The sequence below is a fragment of the Oxyura jamaicensis genome, chromosome 3, assembly GCF_011077185.1.
Source record: "Oxyura jamaicensis isolate SHBP4307 breed ruddy duck chromosome 3, BPBGC_Ojam_1.0, whole genome shotgun sequence".
In the NCBI taxonomy this organism is placed as follows: domain Eukaryota; kingdom Metazoa; phylum Chordata; class Aves; order Anseriformes; family Anatidae; genus Oxyura; species Oxyura jamaicensis.
The window spans coordinates 52,330,472-52,355,043 of NC_048895.1; the positions used below are offsets into that span (position 1 = coordinate 52,330,472).

Sequence of the window (24,572 nt, forward strand, 5' to 3'; positions counted from 1 at the left end):
ACAGAGCAAAAATACAGTTGAAGGAGCAGCTTTCTTTCTATCTTACATTACAATCACTTGCAATCTGAATTACTACTAATTTTGTGCATCACTTGCAATTGAAACAGAAGTGACATATGAAAATGCAGCAAAAGAATGTCACTTAGAAATCGCCTGACTGCGGGGCAATAGGTAACCTCTGAACCTAGATCAAGGCAGACGGAAGACTGTTATCCTATTATCATATGCTGCTACTTGATATATGAGCTGGTTTGGAAAATGTGAGAAGTCTTGGCCTGAAAATGTTTCATTTCTCTTCCCATCACACACACAACACTAACCTGGTTCCCAAGAGACAGCCTATTTGCTATGTAAATCTTGTAGCCTCCTTATATAACTTGGCTGTGAGAAAGCCATTTGGCATCAGTTAAGGTTCTTTACCGTAGCTGAGCCTCTGTCAGGGTAAATAAATATTAGACCCTATGATGCATGGGAGGCTCACATTTTTGCAGAGTGAAAGCCCTGAATTAGTCAAGAAAAGACTGTCATCATTTTTTCAAGACATAGAATTGGCCTGAGTTTTAGACCTTTTGTGTGTCGTAACATTAACACCAAGGTGAATTGTAAAGACTAATATAAACGAGCTATTTTTATAAACTAGTAAAACAAAGCTAAAAGAAAATGCATAAAATCAATAATGTCACTCTGTAATCATCTTGTTTTGCTTTGTAACCAGATAGGCAACTCTGTGAATGAACTTATTTTGCTATGTAGCAACCAGTATTTTTTTTTTATAGTATTCAGCTATAGAAAAAAAAAAAAAAAAGTAGATAATATCCTAGAGAAGTAGTATAACAATCTTCTGCATTCAGTAGGAAGGAATTTCTTACCAGTTTCTGCCCTGAAAGAACCTCCAAAAGGGCAATCAGCATTACCCCATCTTTGATGTCTTCAAACAGATCATTGACCAGCATGGGGGGATTGCGCTGAAAAGTGAGAAGACCAGTTAATAAAAAGTGAGAAGACCAGTTAATGCTCAGGAGCATTACATTCGTTCTCCATTCAGTGCTGTTAACACTGTCATTTCCTACTTAAGAAAAATTCCTTAACATTTGCAAATAGAATAATTAAAATACTGAAAAATATCTAAACAGATGGTGTTTCAAGAATCTTTAACAAGGCAACAACATTGTACTCTACTTTCTTCAGTACAGGCCATTTTGTGGACTCTGACTAGCATCTGGTCTTTAATCATAGCATTATAGAACGTCTTGAGTTGGAAGGGACCTCAAAGATCATGCAACTTCAACCCTCCCTACCCCATAGGTAGGGATGTCACCCACTAGATCAGGTTGGACAAGGTCCCATCCAGCGTGGCCTTGAACACCTGCCGGGATGGAGCATTCACAACATCTCTGGGCAACCTGTTCCAGTGCCTCGCTACCCTTACAGTGAAGAATTTCCTCTTAATGTCTAAACTAAATCTATCCTCTTAGTTTAAGATCATTCCCCCTTGTCCTATCATTGTCTACCTAAGTAGAGTCATTCTCTATCTTTTTTTCTAAGACCCCTTTACGTATGAGGTCTCCTCAGAGCCTTCTCTTTTTCAGGATGAACATTGCCAGCTCTCTCAGCCTTTTTTCAAAGAAGAGGTGCTCCAGCCCTCTGAGCAACTTCGTGGTCCTCCTCTGGACCCATTCCCACGGATCAATATTCTTGTGCTGGGAGCCCCAAACCTGGACACAGCACTCCAAATGGGGCCTCACAAGGGCAGAGCAGAGGGGTACAATCACCTCCCTTGACCTGCTGGCCACTCTGTGGATGCAGCCGGCTTTCTGGGCTGCAAGTGCACACTGCTGGCACATGACAAGCCTTTTGTCTACCAGAACCCCCTATTCCTTCTCCTCGGGACTGCTCTCAATGAGGTCTTTTTCCAGTCTGTAATCCTGTTTGGGATTGCCCCAACCCAGGTGCAGAAATTTGCACTTGGACTTTAACCTCATGCGGTTCACATGGGCCTACTTTTCCAGCCTATTCAGGTCCCTTTGAATGGTCCCTTTAATGATCACAAATTATCTCTTAGAAACAATAAATTTAAATTGAAACTTTGCCCTGCTGAACTAAATGAAAGAAATACCTTCTAGTTTCCATGAGGTTATCATAATTCATATATCTGCAAATTCACATAATGAAAATAGTCATATCTGATAATTGACTGAAAAGATTAAACTACAAAATTATTGAAATCAATTTGTATTAAATAATTTATCTATGGGGTACTTCCAAAAAAATAAAAATAAAATCTTGTACAAAAACTTGATCTATTATTTGTGTTCTGTAGAAACATACATTTAAAAAGATGAACCTAAGAAAGGAAGGACTGCTCTTGAAAACTTAAAAAAATGCCATAGCAAATCAGGAGAAAGCAAAAATCTGTACTTCCCAAAATCAAAACTCCCCACATTCATCATTCAGTTTGGATGAACTATTATTTCACTGAGACATAGCATAAAATGGAAAAAAGAACTCCTTTGCTGAGAGTAGACCTCATCTGAGATTTTACATGCCCAATAATAAAAGAGTTTTTCTCATGTATATAAAACACAGGAGTATTACAACTCATTACAAAAGTAAATGTAATCATTATTTTTTTGCTTCCTTAGCAATGCAGTACATAATGGATAATATTCTTCCTTAATATAATGATGGGGCAACCAGGTTACTGGAGATTAATTTGTCACAGTCTTGCATTACAGGCAGTTGACATAAATACAAATAATTTTCCTCACCTTCAGTGTTATTATTTTCTGTTTGGAGTCTGAAGCAGCTTTGGCTTTATCAGTGTTACTGCATGATATAACAGTGAAGAACTATGCACTAAAATAATTCAACAATAAAGACAAGCAGCTGCCATCCTAATCCAACAGGAGCTAAATGCTTGAAAAGATTCACCACATAAATAAGTGTCCCAGTAGTGAGGTTTGTCGCTTGAACCTCAGTCTACAGTAAAGAAGAGGGGGAACTTCTTACAGAGGATGATTTAGGATACATTTAGATTGAAGAGTGAGATTTATGGTGCCCCATACACCTGGTGCCCATAACATCTCAGATGATCTGCTGAGAGCACCACAGCCCCATTCCATACTGAATGTTTTGGTATCCTTACTCTGAATTCACGGTACACTCCAGAATTTGCCTTATCCCAACGTGAAGTCAAAAGTCATCTGGCATTCATATGCAAAACAAGTCTGGGAGGTGCTGCTGGTTCCCATAGTGCATTGCCTCACACTGTAAACACATCCTCTGATCATCCATGTCAAACTCTTGCTCTGAACCACCCTTCACTGATTACTCCTCGCTGACAGTAGTTAGAAAAACTGAATTTGTAACTTAGGCATAGTTCTAAGGTAAAGCAGTGAAAGTACCACTGGAGGCATCACTGAAGCAAACTATCACCTAAGGTATTCTACTTTTGACATGAAGTCTGGGGAAAACAAGGGGAAGTATGAGAAAGCATTAAAAATGATGAGAAGAAAAAAAGAAACTCTCAAATGATTTACATCAGTCTGTAACTCTGACTACTCTGAAGCATGAAAATCATAAAAATTAGCCACAAATCAGTAGACTGAAATCTACTCTTAGTTGCTGCAAGGGTTTTATAGTTGCCGTCACTGCCAGTGTTTATCAACACACACCATGTAATATAATACTAATAAAACAATGAATGAAAGGCAGGAACAACAGAAATGTCACCTGGTCTTCTATATGAGATTCTTTTTATATGGAACATTATACATATTGCCAAAAAGCTTTTGCAAAATACAGTTTAAAATATATTTCATTATCCACTATCCTGAAGATGTTAACACCTTGTTACAAGGAAATAAGACCCTTACTGTATGTCATAAACTTTTTTTTTTTTTTTTTTTAAATAATTTGTGCACATAGCATAGAATTTACCACGAGCTACCCTCCATGACTCCAGTTCCTCTCAGAAGTATGGCATCTTTTTAATGGCGTAGATAGAAGAATAGATTCCTATTTAACATAAGTATTCCACATAAGCCAATCTTATTCCCCATGCCAATACAAATAAGTAAGATATACAGTAGCTGATATTGAGGTCATAAACATTTATCTATTTACATCAACCATTGAACAGTGTTGCTCAAGCTACATAATATTTTACAGAGACAGATCCTCTACTGAAATTAACACAGAGTCTTCTGTTGAAATGAATAAAGACTTAGTCCTTGGCTGTATGTGTAATGGCAAATGAAATAAAATGATAAATTGAAGATGTATATTGCTTACTTATTATCCTCCAAAGAAGAAAGCTTTGTTTCTTTGTTTTAGAAGTCTATAGATAAAATCTGTTGCATACTTTTTTATTCTAGAGACTCACCAGGCCTTAGCAACTATTCATCTAGTGGTACATTGCCAAAATGCTAACTGCAAATCAGTAAAAGTAGGGAGTGAAAATTAACTTAAAATTTTGTAATCTTGAAAATATAAAACGTAGTCCAGATTTTGTCTTTGTTCTTGTAACTGTATAGCTTCAGCAAAGTGATTGGCTGTAATGATCCCATTAAACTATGTTTTGAATGTGGAAAAATTCAACATATATTTTGAATGATGGAAAGTCTGTACAAAATAGTTTAATTAAACCATTTTTAAACCATGAAAAAAAAATAACATTAATAAAGCACACGAAGTAACTTTTAAAATTCTGTAGTATTAAGGGAAAGTTGTCATTTTAAGCTTCTTCGACAAAATTATTTGGGGATACTCAGAATATACTTTGATGAGCAATCATACATTAAATCTACAACTTGTCAGGTCTCCACTAAAATTTCATATGCCTTAGTACTTGATAGTGGTTTTTCATAAGCTTCTCCAGGAAAGCAAAAAAGCAAAACGATACTAATGATAGTCTATATACTTTATCACATGTACTCTTTCAACACATTTATTGCAATATATGTAGTCACAGGAGTTAGTTTATAGTGATATTGACATTTAGGAACAGTCACGTCACAAGGAGAGAAGCATACTCAGTACATCTAATTTCATGTGCTCTGTAGGAGGAATAAGAATTAATGTGGAATGAATTTTAAAGGTTAATGAACCATTTTTCCCAGCATTAATTTTTTATTTAAATATCTGTATTTAGAATTAATCACTAATGTTAATTGATGAGGAAATGCTTTGCTTAGACTTGTTGCTCTTCCAAGATGATCTCCTTTGCTGCAGTGTTCAGGAAATATTATGAATGATTTAAAGAACATCAGTACATACAAAAAGCATTTGACTGACAAGCCTCACAAAAAGAGATATATGATAATCCTACAATATCTAGACATTCCTCTGACACAGTAAACTAAGTTTTGTAATATCCAAACCTCAAATATGGAACCAACAGATATCCAGATAATTATATACCTAATATAATATAGATAGATAGACAGATAGGTAAAATATATATAAATAAAATATATATGATAATATATATTAAAATAAAATAAAATATGGTAAAATATATGATATATATATATATATATATATCATATAATGGATATGTCAAAGGAATGATTGAGTAGGAAGGGACCTCAAAGATCATCTACTTCCAAGCACCCTCTCGTGAGCAGGGACACCTCCCACTAGATCAGGTTCCTCAAAACCCCATCCAACATGGCCTTGAACACCTCCAGGGATGGAGCATCCACAGCTTCTCTGGGCAACCTGTTCTCGTGTCTCACTACTCACATTGTGAAGAATTTCTTCCTTTTATCTAATTTAACTCTACCCTTTTTTGGATTAAAATCATTATGCCTTGTTCTGTCAGTACACTCCCTGATAAAGAGTCTCCCTTGCGAAGCTTTGCTGTTCTGTTCCAACATCATTTCATTCATTTCATTTCATTTGTATTGTTGCTACAGGAATATTTTCCTCACACCCTGTACTTAACATTTCTAATAAGTACATCACGCTGTACAAAGAACAGTTATCAGAAGCATTATGAAAGCTACCTTTACAATGTTAATTTTCAAACAATATTCCAAACCTCCTCAAAAAATGCAGGAAAACCCATCCACATGTACAAATAGGAAAAAATCTGTTTAACTACTGAATTCGTCTCGGCTGGGAAGTACATGTGAGTACAGGAAGGAGAATGTGAAATTCTGGTTAACTCTGTAGTATATGGTCCACCCCTCTGCCCCAGTTTAATTCATAAATACTTAAGCACACCGTTTTTATGTTTCTTGCCATTAATGACTATTTTTATGACTAAGGTCTGAGGGATCAGGCCCTAGGTTTTACATTACTTTTTTTTTTTTTTCTTCGCACAAATTAGTTTATCATTCCTTATTGATTTAATATTAGAGTTACATGCAATAGTAGTGAATACACGCAGTGACTGTTGGAGCAAAAAACTTCCAGCCAGATTTCCCTCATAATGAAGACAAGATGGACTTAGCTTAAAGTTTTTCTTGTGAAAGACAAGAAGACTAAGACAATTAGCAGCCTTTGTTTTCCCATTTGAAAAAGACAGAGAATTACTTAGTTTACTCATAAAAATGATGTAGCTCTTGTGTGAAGACCAAGTTACATTCAAAGCACAAATTAGTACAGCTGACAGCCTTGCGTGGGAGAGTTATAAATCTTCCTATATCCATTTCTTTTTCTTCCTTTCTTTGTTCTATAAAACATATATAGCTTTTGCAGTTTCTAAAGCCCTAATGTAAGGTTTAATATCCAGATTTAATTCAGCATTATGAGAACGTTGTATTTGCATAATGTACAAATATTTATCCATTCTTAGTTTTATTTTGATTTGATATTCATTACTTGGTTTTGTTTCTTGATATATACACCTTTTTAATAGAAATACAAAAAAAATACTATTTTTTTCAGTATATATTTGTTATTTGCTCTGTTCGGTGAGTTTACAACAATACATTCATGAGCACAAATACTGAAGTTATGCCTATATAACACGTTATTTGATTGGGTTAAACCAATTTACTGTCTGTGTTCAAAAGTTTTGAAACTTCTGTTTTCCAGCACTTTCATTGAAAATGACAAAGGCAATAAAAGGCATATACTTCTGCTGTTTTTCAAAGAAGCGTGTTTTGCTGTTTCTTCTTTACTCATCTAAACTGCTATCCAAGAAAAATAAAATAAAAATCGGGATAAGTATTGAAAGTAAATTAGAATTAGAGTAATTTAGAGCATTTTTGTTGTTGTTTGTTTGTATTACGTTTGGTGTAATATTGCCCTCTATTTAAAACTTTTCCTTTGGAAAGATTCCTCAAAATATACTAAGAAGCAAACAAATTATTTCTATGGATTTGAAGGTTGAGACTGAGAGGAGGATGGAGGTCTAGTTTTGGAAGCTTAAATGAATTGTATGAAATAGTAACACGCAGCTAGAAAACATGAGTGTTGTAGTCCTGTTACATATGTGTATTTCAATTGTCATTATGCCTGCAGAGATGCACAAGTATTAAAAATGACAGCCAGAGGACAGATAGTCTATGTTTATCCGGCAGCTTTGGCCTTAGCTTCTGGAACTGTGGAGCAGAGACAATTTCAGGTTTCTGAGTCAGAATCACGGAACAGGTTCAAACAGCCTGAACTTGCTAAGGGACGCATATAGCCTAGTGCTAAAATCTGCCCCAAAATGAAGCTGTATTATACTACCTGTCTGAAGACTGAAGTATATAAATAACCAAATAAAAAAATCAATCAGAGTTTGGATCAACACTTCCAGGAGTGACCATATTTCAGAATTGGGGTGCACATCTCTCAGAAGGGAAACAAAATGATTTAGAGTAAATTGAGTTACTAAATAAATAAATACCATTAGACATCTTGTTTTTAGCCTCAGAATTTTCATACACTAACAACCATACAAATAATATTTTATTCATAGTATTATCAGTCAAAGCTATCTATCAGTATTTTAAAACAATAAACTTTTAATCTTTTAGTTTCAATAAACCAGCTGCTAATTCATACAGATGGCAAGTTACGAAAAGTCCTGAAAGTGTGTACAGTACAAAAATGTATACAGTACAAACACTTTGGGTAAAGTAGTAGGTCTACAGTAGCCAAAAGTAATCACAAGCCTTATTCTCCAAAAGGCTGCAACATTATTTACTTCAAGCAACTGTGTTATTCTCACAGGTAAAAGAAACATGGCAAACAGTGAAAGTTTGGAACAAAGCTGTTGAAAGCACAGCTTCCTTGTTATCTCAAGTCTTCCTAGTCTTTACCTCTCCTGACAGAAAACATTGTTGATGGAGCAGTTAAAGGACTGGTATGTGTTTTCTAACTGCTAGGTGTTTGAGAGTCATATGGACATAAATTGGGGTGATCTGAAAGGGTGACATCTCCTTTCCTTCAGACCAGGAAGGATTTTTCAGTCTCTTGACAGTTCATCATGCACTGTTGTTTTTCAGCAATCAGTGCAAGGCCAGCATTTCATGATAGTCCTCATTAGGATTAGGATTTTTGTGGTGCTCCACATTTTACTGTGTTCAAACATGAGAGCAGACAATTCTGTCTAAAAGTGGGTCTGCTTCCAGGATTTTTTCCTAACACATTTCAAGGGCCTCCAGACAATGGAGATGTTATAGCTTTCACTTTCATTTTAAATAATAAAAATTGCAATGACCTTTTATAATAACCAATAACCTAAATATTCAATTTCTAGATTACAATGTAGAACATGAGTGTGAGAGAAACCTGTGTGTTTCACAGACACATTCGTACTTTCTACAGCTGTAAGGAATGCAGGAAACATACTTCCACACTTTCCAAAAACATGACCAACAAAGACTTAAAAGTTTAAACTTCAAGAATGTAAACATTTGAAAGGCATGGCTCACTGTTCCTCTTTTGGGTCTAACTTCTGTAATATAAAAACTGTGTTTCTCCTGTAAAAGTAAGTAAGTGAGAAGCAAAACAAAACAGATCATTTATAAACCTGGCTTAGGCAGTGAGGCAAATTTGCTGACAGTTATCAATATGACAGAAAAAACTTTCCTGTTAAAGGGTGAATTAACACAGACTAAATACTACACCATAGCTCAGGTTGTTAAATGTAAGGGTTGTAGCTTGTTTATTGCTTTGTTTGAACATGAGTATTTGATCTATCTTTACAGTATCACAGAGTTTAAAGAAATACACATACAGATTAAAAAAAAAAAAAAAAAAAAGTCAAAAGGTCTATCTGAGCCCTCATTGCCCAATCAGTTTGGTATAGTAAAGGTTGATTTTACAACTGTCAATTCAGAACAAAATACCTTATTTGAGCTGCAACCATGATTTTGTCTCCTCCCAAGGATTAGATAGTTACTACTAGTAATGATCATTACACACACACATATGTATAATTAACAACATATACATATATCTAAGCCAATCATAACCTTATTATTATTGTTATTATTTTTTGGGCATTATCTCTCAACTCTGTATGCAGAAGGTAAAACAATACAATTTTAACTATTCCATGCTCAACTTTCAAACTCATTCATGTTCATAATTCAAGAACACTTTTAGATATTTGAATCGACTGGACTGATGGATAACAACAGGCAGAGCTGTGCTGTGAGAAAACTCTGGCAAGTGCCAAATTAAATGTCACTGCTCAAGTTGTTAGATAAATCTGATATCAGTTGTAACAATATTTTTTAAATTGTGTGCAAATCACTTCCTGCGCTAACACCAGAAATTGAGTTTTAGGTTGTGGTAAAAGGAAGCAAAAATACTTTCATGATATATACTCAGATGTGTCAGATAATAATTTTGGCACTGAATTCAAAATGCACTATTTATATTTGCAGCCAGTCCAGGATGCCTCTATCAAACTACACCACTGACTCAGTTTTATTCAAGTACATTGTATATAATAATATTTCTACTTCACTAAAAAAAAAAAAAAAAAAAAAGTTTCAAATCTTTTCTCTGGCTGGAATAGCTGCTAATGTGCTAACTTTTAGACCTTAGTTTTGGCAAAAGGAGCTGAACAGTTGCCTATAAATGTAGCTGCCTCAATCACTACCATACTGAATCATACTTATCTTTGATAGTGTACAGATAATGTGGATTGCTTTTCAAGTTTATGCTATTCTGCTCAGCCAAATCTGACATATTCTATACTGCAGAGCCTGCATATGTACAAATAAAAAGGTTTGATTAAAAAATAACATATATATATATACTTCAAAGCCATACATTACCTTAGCCAGATGAGAATTGATCCATTTTGTAAAAGTCCTTTTCTGCACTGACTCTTGCTCATCTGAGGAAAGAAAAAAAAATGTTTAGATATTGCTGACTATTTTTGGATTTATATAATGGAAGAATAATAGTCTATGATATGCATCATGCATTTGCCAGAAACGCCACAATTTTCTTGAGACAATTCAGATATTATTTTTTTTGTAACTACCCATAACAAAAACCTTCAGGTCTTAAAATAATACTCTGCCAATTTGACTGTTTGAAGTTTCACAGCAAAGTTCAAGTCTTAATGAGTGATTGAAAAGTAAGACACCATTTCAAGTCTGAATGCCAAGATAAATTCGACTTCCAAGTTGACATTATATTTACCCAAGAAAAAATTCTGAGCACCTAGAAGTTCTACTATACTTTTCAGTTAGAAAGTATGTCTGACATCTGACAGTCAAGTTGCTTTCATTTGGAAAATCAAATTTAGAAGATATAGAAAAAATATTATTAGAATGTATATTTGAAAATATTCATAATGTTGGATTTAATATCTGAAACTGAACTTTCAGCCTTATTTGTCCTCTGGGAGATCATGCTAGAGAGAAGCCATCAGTTAGTTCAGATCATATACTACCTCCCTCAGTCCTATGTTGCAGAACTTGTCTGATTTATAGTGAGTTCCACTGATTCTCAGATAGCCCCTCATGGACTGTTGCCAGCTGCATAGGCAAAAATAGCTCCCAAATGAGCTCTTCTAACTTCAGCAGCCAGGGTCATGGCTCCACAGCCAGGAAGAAAAAGAATCACAGCCCTGTAACCAGTCCATGAAACCCTGTACCTTTCTTGGAAATCAGTTTTGACACATGGAATAATTTTTACACAAGTAGCATTTACATATTTCTATTAGGATTTTTCGCTTTTGGAGATAAAAGGAAATGCTATTTCTCTGAAAAAAAAAATAATAAAAAAAAATTGTGTCACTATGTCATCATCAATTCTAAATGAGCACATTCATACCCCTACAGAAAATCCAAATAAATAAAAGTCCAGTTAAATATTTACTCTCTATAAGAACACATGCATGTCCCAAAGCCTACAGATTGAAAATATAATTTTAGTTCTGCCTTTGTTTCTGACTTGTGCTACACTGAAAAGCAATTTTTTTCTCTTTCATAACTGTAAACTTAAAAGGGAATATTCTTTAATGCCCTTTAAAGCTCTGGAGTTTCACATACTACTACTAACGTATATGCTAATATACATACTAAGCTCCTTCATTTACACTAATATAATGCTGCTCCACAGTGAAGGTACAAAAAGATACAAATCACTGCACAAAATTCATCAGGCAAAATGTTACTTCAAGTGGGATAACAATTGCTCCTTGATCACATACAAGCTCTAGAAATATATTTGTGTCTTATGACTAATTCTACATTTTCTTTACAAAGAAGCATTATCTTACAGATAATAAATACCATGGGGAAAAAGACACATCTCTAGCATCTATTACTAGAATAGCATACTTCATGTCTAAGAAGATATTTTTGCATTCTTTGTTTTCCTTTGATTTCATTGGGTAGGCTCTTTTACACTGTTTTTGAAACATTCATAAAATTTTCAGAATCTACCTTACAGGCAAGTAATGCGAAAATAATTAAATTCTGAACTCTGATTCAATAAATGGAAATTTTGATGACTTAAGAACAAAACAAAACAACAGCATCAAAACCCACAAATATTTAAAGATAACTGAAATGATAAAAACTGTTAAAAACTATTGAGTTTCTACATTCTGGAAAACAGATTTCTCACTGGATGGTTTTAACCGTGAAAAAGATGTTTCCCTCGTGAGATACAGTAAATATGACGTCTGCTCTGACGAGCAATGATGTTAGCCCAATTCATTTCACTGGCATTATTTGTACATTTGGATGTAGGTATGGGGACTGAGAGAGAGCCTCTGCGCAGGATCAGTCCAGTCCTGACTACCTTCACACCTCTGCAACTTAAAATTCCCCAGAAATCCAGATACAACATAGACATACCAAAAGAAAAGAACTGCACCTTCAGAAATTGAACTTCAGGAATGAGAGAATGATTTTCACCTTGAGTTCCCTAATTTCTAGTTACAATGCATCCTGCTGGTTGAAGAAGCTGTCTTCTGTCAGCAGCTGGAAATTAGAGAACTAACTCCCAGCATCTAAATGGTTAGCAGCAGTAGACACTCAGTCTCAGTCATATCAACAAACAGCAGAAATAGCATTGCAAAAGAATCTGCTTCAAGGGAATATATGTGAACAACGTATTCTTTATGAGCTCCAGTGCAAATATTAATAACTGTGTCTCATTTTTTTTAGCATTTAATTTGTATAGGTTTTAAAAAAGGCACAGGTTGTACCAATTAAAGTAACCTATGTCTGATAATAATACAAGTAGCGGCTCAATTTTACAAATTTAGCAATAAATATATATTTACAATTTTTCTTGGAAGGAAATATGTTATTTTCATTTAACTACTTCTCTACAGAAGTAGTGCTTATCCATAACCACAAGACGCATATGTCATACTGTTTGTTATGCCTTCCCCACTTGCAAGGACTGCCATCACCCTGATTACACCACTTACCCTGACGGTACTGAAAGGACCCGGGAAGCAGATTTAACGATGTAACATTTCTGCTGCCAGCGTCTTTGTAACGAGCCATAAGCACTGCTGCTGCTGCTCCTGTCTGGTGTAGTGTGCAGTGTTTCTTTAGAATACAGCCAGAAGTAATTCTTCAAGTACAATTTCTTTTTTCTTCTTTTTTTTTTTTTTTTTTTTCCCTTCACTGGCAATGCAGGCCTCTTACACAAATCCCTCCACCTGCTCTTATCAGATAATTCATATGAAGGCAGACCTTAAAATCATCTTTATGCTTTTTTGCAGAGATGCAAGAGCCAGAGAAAGCCAGCTGTGTTGGAAGCAGAAGCTCTGCTGGTCTCACTGCCATCATCCTTCTCCACTGTTTTCCTGAGGAAAGATTTTATTAACCCAGCACCAGCCAATCCACGCACAGAAACTTCTGATGTCAAGAGCGTGAATAATTCATCCAGGGACTGGGACAACCGAACTACACTGCTGATATCCAAAAACAGCAAGATGTGTGGCTGAAAAAAGCAATGCAGTCTTCTCACCGATGCTTTTGTAATAACACACTGCTCAGTAAGCATAAAAATGGCTGAATAACATAGCCCTTTTCTAGGTTTCATACGCATAAAGGAAAGCAGCTTTTAAAAGCAACCACTTGAATTCCTCTTTGCATACTCTGTTTAGACATGAATACCCTTCAGCTTTTCCACTGAAACACTGAACTGGAAGAAATAGCAAACAATGAATCTGAACAGACATGTAGGCCACTTTGCTTTTAGTAATATATTTGAACTGTTGTATAAGAAGAATGAAACATGTAAGGATGCACAGAATTTTTGGAGTGCATCTAAATCAGCCTGAAACATACTGCAATTTCTGAAAAGACAATGTACTTTCCATTGCATTAAGTCAGAGCACCAGAGGATCTGAACAGACTTTGTTTTGCTCTGGTAAAGTGAAGGCAGTTATGAAACAGTGCGTGTGGAAATTCATATGTTGTTCACTGACAGGGGCCAACACAGCAGTACATAATACTGAAATGAGAACAAAAGGGCTGTTTTTGGTATGCCATTATAGCAATTGCATCATTACAGAGGCTGAATTCAAATTTCTTTCTGTGTAGAACATGATGACTCTGACAAGATCATGCTGCATTCAAATGAAATGTTGCAAGAAAGTTTATTTAATCAATTATCTTCCTTTAATTGGCTGAAAATATCTTCATATTTTACAAAGCTTTCCTTTGCTGAAGCACGACCAACAAAATACAATTTAGGTTGACTAGGAAAAAAGACAAACACATCTTTACTGTAATAAAATAAATTAATAAAATAAATTAATAAAAATAATTTATTAGTAATTAATAATTTTGAAAGAATAATGTGTATCTTATTAATATGGCAGTTATGAATATGTTGATGAAATATTCAATATGCATGCACATTATGAGTATTATCACACGTATCATATATATACATGAAGAGACAAAGTAATGGCATGCTCTCCAGCAGAGCTCTTCTAGAGACAGTTTTCCTAAGCTACCCAGGCTCTGTCTTAGCTGTAGAACTGTACATGCATAGTGTGTAGCAGCAGATCTCACATCACACCCCTCTGGCCTCAGGTAAACAGGAATTGGATGGTGGGAAGGTAGCTGCAGCATAGGCTTGCACATAGAGTGTTCTGCTGCATGATCACACAAGTAGGAGTCTCATGCACAGAGTGAGAGACATGACAAAGGTGCGTTCACACATGGCTAACGAAAGCATCTAGACTGATTCTTGGTGACCTAGCATTTGCTTTGTTTTCTACTTTCATAAAAAACAAGTTGCTCACAGCTCCTCATTTGTAGCACAAATTATTCTTTTTTGCTTTCTTTCCTGATGCTAGTAAAGTCCTAAACATAACAACAAAAAAGGGAAGCTGTTTGGTGTTATTGATGTTGTTTCCTAGGCCTTTGTAGTCTTTAGGAATATAACTAAGACAACTTGGAAGTGCAGACAAGTGCCAAACCACCTGCAGTGTTTCAAGATGTCATTTGAGAACATGCACAGCACAGAAAGCGACAAATAGCAAGCACCCTGCTGGGAAGGTTTGTTTGGTCAGCAGTTTGGCATAAATTCCCTAAAGCTTTCAATAGGAAAAGTTATATGGCATTTTCTGTCTTCATTAAGGACATTCTTAACTTACAGCAGCTGCAGAAAAGCTTTCAGAGTCAAAGCAATAATATGGAGACTTTAGTTATGAAAATAATCGATATTTTAAGCCACATGAGCACCTCCATTCAGAATTCTCTCTAAAGTTAATATATTGTTTGCCACTTGCTAAGTTTAACTTTTACTTTATACATTTTAGAAAGAACAAAACGATAAGAGACCTATGTGCAGTGGGAGCAAAGTAAGAGAGAGAAAAAGAAGATTGATTTCTGCAGCCACTGCTATGCAGTTGACTTTGAGGCTCAACAGTAGTAATATAAGGAATAGGAATATAATTTAAAATATTCCATGGATTTTATTTTTATTTTTTGAGGAGAAAGACCAGGTTTTTCAAAGAGACAGTAAAATAGTACCACTAACAGATCTGTTATCTAAATCTCCAATCTTTGAGCTGTAAGTGCACACACCAGCCATATTCTGCTCCTTCACTCAGCACCAGCTTGCTCCCCATCAGTTTCTGCGGAAAGGAAATCCATGCACATGTGCTAGAAGGCATCAAGCCATCCTGGCCAAAGCCCCACTAAGGAAAATTATGGGGATCTGTTCTATGGAGTTCTCACCATTGCTCAATCTGGAGGCAGCTTTAGTATGATGGTTCAGGAACCAGAGATTTTATATCATTTGTAGGAATAGAAATGTTCCAATTAATGTATTTTCATTTTATGTTTACTGCATTTTTGCCTGTATTGATGCACTACTGTTACTTTTATCATCTACACTAAATGTCCTCTTAATCTTCATGTAGATGTAAATGTTACTCATTTTCATATCTGTACTTGGCTGAATATACTCAGAAATGAAAATAAGATCTTTTAGAAAACAATTAAGAGCCCATTCAATTAATTTTTAAAGCAGTATTCTGAAGAAAGATGTTACCTAAAATCAGAATATTCAACATCTGATATGATTATATGTAATTATACGATTATATGTAATGACTTCAGTGCCTTCCAAAAGATGCTAGATTGGAAGCTATAAAGGTGTCTGCTTATTCATCAGTCTGGCATGGGTGACAGTGAACTAAATGTTTACACATGCTTATCTTTTCCTAGACATGTATGCAAGGTGAAAACAGCTTGATGCAACAGTTATTTTCCTTAATTGTCATCATCCAAAACATATCTTTAAATATACAGATCAGGTAGAAAATCCTGTTTGTTACCAAGTATTCTATTTTACAAGAAAATAATCTCAAATTTCAATGCTTCCATGGTAATAAGCATACCAGTTTATGAAAGAACTTTTCATAAAGACTTAAAAATGTAAAGAAACCCTGACAAAAAAGGGGGGAGGGGGGCATGAAAAATCATTTTCTTGCCTATAAACTCTGTACCATCTACAACATCATCTGTAATGATTACAATAAAAAAAAATATCTGAAAGAAATCATGTTTTTCAGTTCACCACAGGTCTGCAACTGGCATCATTACCACTTACATACATATTTTACAGCAATTCTTTCCATTGACATTAAAATACTGTGTATGACAACCTTTGTGTGGGGATGGTTCCCCTCCCCTAGAGGTTTTTATAAAATCAGATTGAACTAAACATGTATTATGGTAAAGAAATATTTAATTTTTAACGGAAGTCTTAAAGACAAAGTTCATTCACATCAAATCATTTAAGGAAGGTTTTAAAAATGTTGAAATCTACCCAGATCAGTACCAGACAGTCTACAAGTATTTTTCTTAGTATCTTTCTTTAAGTAGTAATTCTACTGTCAAGAAGGGTACTTAACATGCAGTTATACAAAAATACCTATGAGATCAGACTGAAGGTAGCATATGTTTGAAAATTGAGAGGACAAGCTCCAATTCCATCTGTTACTTTGTGGCACTTACACCATCTCCTAAAACAACAGAAAGTGGTGTTCTCCTGAAGCCAAACATGTCATGAAGGCAAATTACTTTGAGTTGTGATTGATTTTCAGTAGATTTGTTAATATTGTATGACATTAACAAGACTGTTCACAATGTTAAGCGTCCTGAAGAGACTTTGTGCAAGAATATTTTAAATTCATTTTCATTTATTAAGGAAGATAAACTTAAATTATTTATGCCAAATACACAGCATGGAACAAATTTCTGTCATCAAAGGTCATGGAAATCTGGGGAGGTCCTTGCTGACTGGAAGCTAGCCAAAGTTATACCCATTTTCAAAAAGGGCATAAGAGAAGACCCAGGAAACTACAGACCTCTAACCTCAGTCTCAGAAAAAATTACGGAGAAGATTATCCTGGATATTATTGAAAGTCAGGTAAATGACAAAGCTATTATCGAGCTTAATCAACATAGATTCATGAAGGGAAAGTCTTGCTTTAGTAATTTGATCTTCTATGATAAGGTCAGCCACTTGGTGGATGAAAGGAATAAATAGATTGGAGCATTGGGCAATCAGTGATAGCATGAAGTTCACTAAAGGAAAATGCCAGGTGCTGCACCAGGTATGCAGCAATACCAGAAACATGTACAGATTGAGAGATGAGGGACATCTCATCTGGCTGTGCTGGCTGACAGCAAGCTGAACCTGAGGCAGCAGCATGCCCTGGCAGCCAGGAGGGCAAACTGCATTTTGGGATGTATTAAACACAATATAGCCAGCCAGTCAAAAGAGGTGATTTTCCTGCTATATTTAGTATTGGTGCAGTCTCACCTTTAATATTTTGTGTGTCCGCAATATAAGAGGCCCTTGAAATTGTACAGAGGAGGGCAACAAAGCTGGTAAAAGGGCTGGAAGGCATGTACTAAGAGAAGAGGCTGAGGAGACTCAGGTTGTCTTGTCTGAGGAAAAGGTGGCCAAGAGGCAACCTCGTTGCTCTCTGCAACTTCCTGAGCAGGGGAACTGGAGAGGAAGGTGCTGGTCTCTTCTCACTCATAACCAAAGATAAAACACAAAGGAATGGCACAAAGCTGCTCCAGAGGAGGTTCAAACTGGACATTAGGGAAATTCTTTACCCTGAAGGTGGTCAAACACTAGAACAGGCTTAGAGAGGTGGTTCACACCCCGTGCATATCAGTGTTCAAGAAGCATTCGGGCAAATTAATATACTTTAACCCTTGGCTAGTCCTGAAGTGATCAAGCAGTTGGACTAGATCATTTTTGAAGGTCCCTTCCAACTGAATTTCTCTATTCTATTCTATACATTACTGTTTATCTATGCTTCCAGTGAATTCAGTAGCCTAAAAGAAGTGGAGAATATTTGATTCAGACATGGAAGAGGTTAGAATCTACTAAGAAAAGTCAAACCAATGGAGACATACTGAGCACACATTATCCAAGAGATTAAATAAGGATGTAGGGGTGAAGCGTGTGTAACATGCATAAATCTATGCAGAAAAACAAAATATACATCATGATTCATGTCTTGTAGAAAAAACTTTCTGCAATCATATCTTAGTTCTGTTTATGCCTAGACTCAGGGAAATGACAATACCATACTAAACATTAACTATAATGTAGAATCCTTCATTTACCCTGTGGAAAGTTTGGACAGTTTTTCCCTTGAGATCTTTTTTACTATAGTTATAAACAGTGTAAACAAAAGTCTATGAAAATTTGCTTAAGGGAAAGAAAGCAATTATTATATTTGAATGCTTGGAGGCATAATAATTTAAAGAACATTCAGAATTAAATTATAAATGCTTTACTCACATATTCAGTTATGTTGAACTCAATAGATTCAGTATAAGTAGTAAATAATAATAAAAAAAAAACATTTTGTATTAATAAGAAATGTGCAAATTTACTTTAAAAAACATATTAATTTCACACCATATTTATAAAATTATACACATGCTCATATGTCTTCCAACTCAGGTTCAAATCAGGACCTTACAAATTAATTATTCTTCTAAGTGTGAACTTTAATAAAATAAAAATGTATATGAGCATATATAAGAACTGAGGTATTGGGGAAGCGTTACTTCCTACATTCCATTGGTCCTTGAGTGAAACAGACAACAACAACAAAGAAAAAACATGGCAACAAAAAACAAAATACAAAGTCTAAAAAATCTAGCACGTTATGCTGAAACAAATTAATATTTACAAATTTTCAGAAAGAATGAGAAGTTTGATATCTATGGAAGTGCTGAAGAGATGTTAAAGGTGAAGTAACAGGTGGTTAGGTACATACATCATACTAATAGAGGACTTGTGCAAACACAACATGGCCTTAGATGATGCAAGTATTCCTATCAGAGAAACCTTCTGCTGTTTCTGAATGACAGTCTTCAGGAAATAATTGAGTATACATTGGTACATGCACAATGTTTTTTTACCTTCCTCATTTTTCCTTTGTTTTCTTAAGTGTCCCCCAAAAAACAATCCCTCACTTAAAAAATTATACCACTCGTGTTTAAAATGTGGTATATGAAAAAGTCCGCCACTTTAAAGTGAGTAGTAGCTAATTCAGGGAGTTGTCCCACTACCTGCCTCTGGAACTACTCATAAAACAAATCACTGTGCCAGTTAAAAAACAAACAAGCAAAACAGAGCTACTATGCTGAAGGAGCATCCTTAAATGCTAATGATATAATTAGGAACAAAAGTTGGAATTCCTCAAACACTAGTCTAAGTTTTTAATATTTTCAGCCACGATTTTGGCAAGAAAATCACAACAATGCTTATAAACTTAACAATGACTTATATTTGGGAAACACCAATACAATGGAATCAGAATACTTTCAAAAAAGAAAAAAAGGTGGGAGGTGAGGGAGGAGGGGAAATAAGTGGAGTTTACTGAATTGGAAAAAGTTAAAGTACTATATTACTAAACAGCTAAAGTGCAAAGTTACATAAGTACATAAGTGGGGATTAACACAAATTTATGCTTTGAGGTGGAAACTCATTGTACAAAACCAGACTGAAGGAATAAATACTTTTGTAGTTCTACTACAGGAATTATATAAGCCACAAGTGCAACACAGCCATGAAAATGGCAAATGAGGTTGTATGATGTTATTTGATAGGATATAATCAGCTTAAGTGTGGAATAAAAAAATTATTGTATCAGACACAATAAGCACTCACATGAAATATTATTCAGAATTCTGGTAACCCATGTTCAAATACTGTGAGGATCTAGAATTGATACTCAAATCAACAGGATGAAGAGAAAACTGAAGTAGCAGTTTTCTCTTCAAAAAAAATAAAGCCTTAAAACTTAAAACATTTAAAACATGGAAAAACATGAAAAAAAAAAACAATACAAAATAACATGAGAAGAAGGCTACAGATAAGATATGAATATATATAGGAGTTAGAGGAAGGTTTTCAGACATAAGAAGAGCCACACTGTAGCAATCTCCCAAGATGTCAACATCATTTTATTGGTGCCTACTTATTGCTTATAAATGCAGATCAGGTATGACTAAGAAGACTATTTGCTAAAAACTGTGTATTTGCTATACCTGTCTTATGCACCTGAAAATACATGTACCATGTATTGTGTATGTACCATGAAAATACAGACTTATGTACCATGAAAATACAGACTTCCAAATGAGCTGAAATTATCTGTGCAAAAGTAGCGCTACAAGTAGGCACACCTCAGGTCCCTCTTCTTCTCTGCATGGCTGAACCTGTCACCTGTCCCTTGTACTGGGCAGCACATGCCACAGGTATGACTGCACTTTTCTTATGACAAAACAAGAGTCATCAGTAAAGAGTAAGATTTTAGGCCCTAATCACACAGTGTTCCAATTTACTTGGAAACCTTCTTGAACTAAAGAAAAGAAAGAAAAAACAAACAGAATAATTATGAAATAGTTATCATTGTTGGTTACAATCCTACAGAGGATTAACAATATTCTGTGCTAAAAATAAACCAGTATTAAAATGCAATGTGAAGCATGTCTTGCTGGTGAAAATTACATTTGAAACCCAGAGGTTGAAAAACGTAGATCCACTGCTGTTTAACATCTTCTTAAGATTTTTATACTATGAATGATAAATTAATTACTTCTATAGTACATCTGTGGGAATCAATTTCTACAGATAAAATTATTTTCAAGGAAGCTACAGTAGGCAAATCTGTGAAGATGAACTGAGATTTCCCTGCACTGGCAGTTACTTCTGTGACCCTTGTTCTTACTCTGTCCCTTTGCTCTCAGTGTGACTCAAAGCAAGGACATCTTGAAAATATGCTCTGTTTTAAATAGCTACTTTGATAAAGTCCATTCACCATCAGTGAGTTCCATACATAAAAGCTTTATAGGACTGACCATTTTGAATTTCAACCACCGTCATGCTCACTGACCAGGTCTCTCAAGCCAAGCATCCAAATACACAGCTGAAAACATTTAATTTCCTATACATTCAGGGATCCCCTAGAGTGATAAGTGTCACAGCCGAGCCTGTAATTTCACTTCACTCAGCCTAATGTAAGAGAGTTTACTAAAACTTCAGGACAAACCAGTGAGCTATTCTGAAGTGTAATTCTACTGGATTCATTTCCATGAAAATTTTATTCTTAGAGACAATTCTATTATGCTAAGTAAGGGCTGCTGAAGCCTGGCAGAGTGTATAATTGCTCAATGATGCAAAGATAAAATGAGCTAGTAAAGAAACTCTCTGATAAAGAGATACAAACAGTAGAAAGAAAAAAGAAAAAAAAGATTATGATTTACTGTAAGCAATGCTTTCACAAGCCAACGGAAATAAAATTATTTTTTTAATCTATCCATCTACAAGCTATTTTTGATGCAAAGAGTCCTAATTTTAGATTGGCTGCTGCCTTTTTTTTTTTTTTTTTCTTCCCCTCAATACATAAATAAATAAAAAGGAAGTTCAGAGTTACACATTTGGCAGGAAACAGAACTCTGGCTATCCCTGGAAAAAAACAAAACAAAACAAAACTATACTAATTTGTCCAAATTACAAGCTTTTTCAGATTCATTACATACTTTGAATTTTAACACCTGGGCTCTCTAACAACTCACCATTCTCACTTAAGCACGCTTCACCCCTTAATGGATCGCCAAGCAGTCTGTAAATAAACTGTTCCCACAAGGAGTGGCGGAATATTTTTCTGCTCAGGGAATACAGGGAAAAATCAATCTTTATTATCCATAAATGCTTCAGCTCCTCTGAGATTACTTAATCCCAGAAATAAACTCTTCTGCTTGCTCAGTACCTATCCCCACTTCCCTTCCCATCCCAATGGCAGCACCTAGATTTCTCTCTGTTTCAGCCACGTAAGGGACAAAAGCTGTGTTAATGCGAGGAGACTGAGAAGAAAGAAGAAAAGTGTGAATCATCTAGAGAGCACGCTCTCAGCAGGTGAGAAAAAACTGACTGGCAGCTGGAAAAATAAAACAAATAGACAGAATCTGCTCACTTTATAAACATCTCTACCCTGGAATTAAAATATTATTATTGCCAAGACAAACTCAAAAGTCACATATGTCAGATGTAATTGTGTCTGAAAGACTTTATATTTGCCCCTTCTAAGCATGTAATAAGATCAGTATTTAATTAAACAGCCACACAGGTTTTATTCAAATACTCCCTGCCATTTCTGGTGGATAAATTGAAAATACTCTATCAGTAATATTTTGTTTTCTATGTATGATTTTGCACTTCCCATCAGACCTAATGATTAACCATGTGCCTTTGCAACTCGTGCTAATTCTTTAACATTGCGTAAGATATGAAAATCCTATGAAAATAAAGTTTTTTGTTTTGTTTTTCTTTTTGATTAAGCTTATTAAAAGACAGAATATTCTAAAACCCAACACTTTTGAAGAGGAAAATCTCAAAGCAAACTGGTTACTAATGTTCATGAAAACATGTCAAGTAACTAAGAACAAATCTTAAGTTTGTTGGACTCAATCATTGATCAAAATCAGTATGTTCTCTGAATATCATTCCACACCAGCATCCTAGGGCATAAGCTGATAACCAACAAGCACAAATCCATGAGTTTCCTTCATTTGTATGCTATACCAGTTTATTCCATGAAACCAGTTTATTCCATGGAACTGAACAGACTGACTGGCACAAAACTGGACATTGTTCAAATAAAAATGTACCTGTCTGGACATTGATTAGTATTGTAAAATGTGATTTGGCATACTCCTGTAACACACCACAGTAAGTATTTATAAATAAAAGCCACTACCATGTTTGCCTTAAACAGTTCTTCCTGTGGTTACAAATCACAGACACCACTGAGCAGGTAGAAGAGCATTTGTAGCAACTATGTCACTTGAAAGGACACGAGAAAAAAAAATAAAATAAAACGGCGTTAGAGTGAGTCAGTCCCTGGTCTCGTCGTAGGGTGGCAGCAGCAGCGGTGCCCTGGCAGAGGGCAAGCAGCCTCCCTCCCTCCTCTGCCTTGTCAGCCCACCAAAAACGGTGCTGAACAGCTCCAGCCCTGCAACACACAAACTAATAGCAATTTTGCCACTGAATGAGACAAGCATTTGTAATTCAGATTGTACATCCGATTGGCAACCATCTCCCACATGAAACAGCAATGTACACTTCTTTCATACTACCTTTTTAGCACGTGTTAAAAAGGACAGATAAAAGATTTCTGTCACATAAAAAGTTATGTTATTACTAGGTCCCTGCTAAATAAACTCCTTACCAATCCCCAGAACATTTTGTCCTAGAAACATCTATACATAATAATATTTTTTTTTTTTTTCAATAAGTCAAAAAATCTGAAGATATCCTGCATTCATCTTCCTGCTCACACGAAGAATTTATTTTCTCCTGTAGGAACCCTATTCTAATTAGACAGACTGTGCATCTTGATTTTATACAGAAGAACATGTCTGTCAACAATAAGCAGAAAAATATATTTCCTCATGGGGGATTTCACATGTACTGCATATCCAAAAATGTATTAAAATGGTATAAAAAAGAAGAGAGAAGCATATTCACAGTAGGTTGTTCAACAAACAAAACAACACAACAACAAGAAACAACCATTATAACAAAAATAAATAGCCCACCAAAAAAAAAAAAGACAATGACATCTCAAATTTCCCCAGGAAGCATGCTGTGACTAAGCACTGTTAACATTTAATATATTCTGTGACAAACCCATCAGTTCACATTCATATTTTTAATCAGAAAAATTATTCAAGGTTTCATTGCAAATTTTATGTAAGAAGTGAATGAATGCAGACTATCTACAGGGACATCTAAAACACAGTGAAGAAAAACCCAACTCCACTGAAGAGACAGGATGCCTTGCTGATGATAGTGATGGAGCCAGAATTTAGTTCTTCCAGTACTGGCATACGTGTGGACAAAAGAAAGCAGCTATGAGATTGTTCACTTGTCCATATAGGAAAGGAGAGTGGTCACAACCACACACATTGACAAAATTTTTGCTGGAAAAAAAAATATATATACTTTTTATAGAAACTTCTAAGTTTGAAATTTTTCAGGTCCATCTTATTTTCACCAAATCTAAGGTTCTAAAATATTCCTCACTGCCAGAAAAAAAAAAAAAAAAAAAAAAAAAAAAAAAAAAAAAAAAAAAAAAA

At 35.2% G+C, this 24,572-nt stretch overlaps 1 protein-coding gene across 12 annotated transcripts in view; it reads right to left on the bottom strand.

The window, feature by feature from the left end:
• The window catches only part of SYNE1 (spectrin repeat containing nuclear envelope protein 1), a 301,148-nt gene that overhangs the window by 238,552 nt on the left and 38,024 nt on the right, over positions 1 to 24,572 (bottom strand). For 10 of the 12 annotated variants that reach the window (XM_035322962.1, XM_035322953.1, XM_035322955.1 and 7 more), the window contains exons 1-3: positions 12,851 to 13,211; positions 10,230 to 10,291; positions 870 to 965 (exon numbers count right to left, since the gene is read on the bottom strand). In XM_035322962.1, the coding sequence (XP_035178853.1) occupies positions 870 to 965; positions 10,230 to 10,291; positions 12,851 to 12,929 (237 nt within the window). In that variant the 5' untranslated portion in view covers positions 12,930 to 13,211. Of the gene's footprint in view, positions 1 to 869; positions 966 to 10,229; positions 10,292 to 12,850; positions 13,213 to 24,572 lie in introns of those variants that run through there. The other 2 variants (XM_035322958.1, XM_035322952.1) reach the window with 2 other exon arrangements.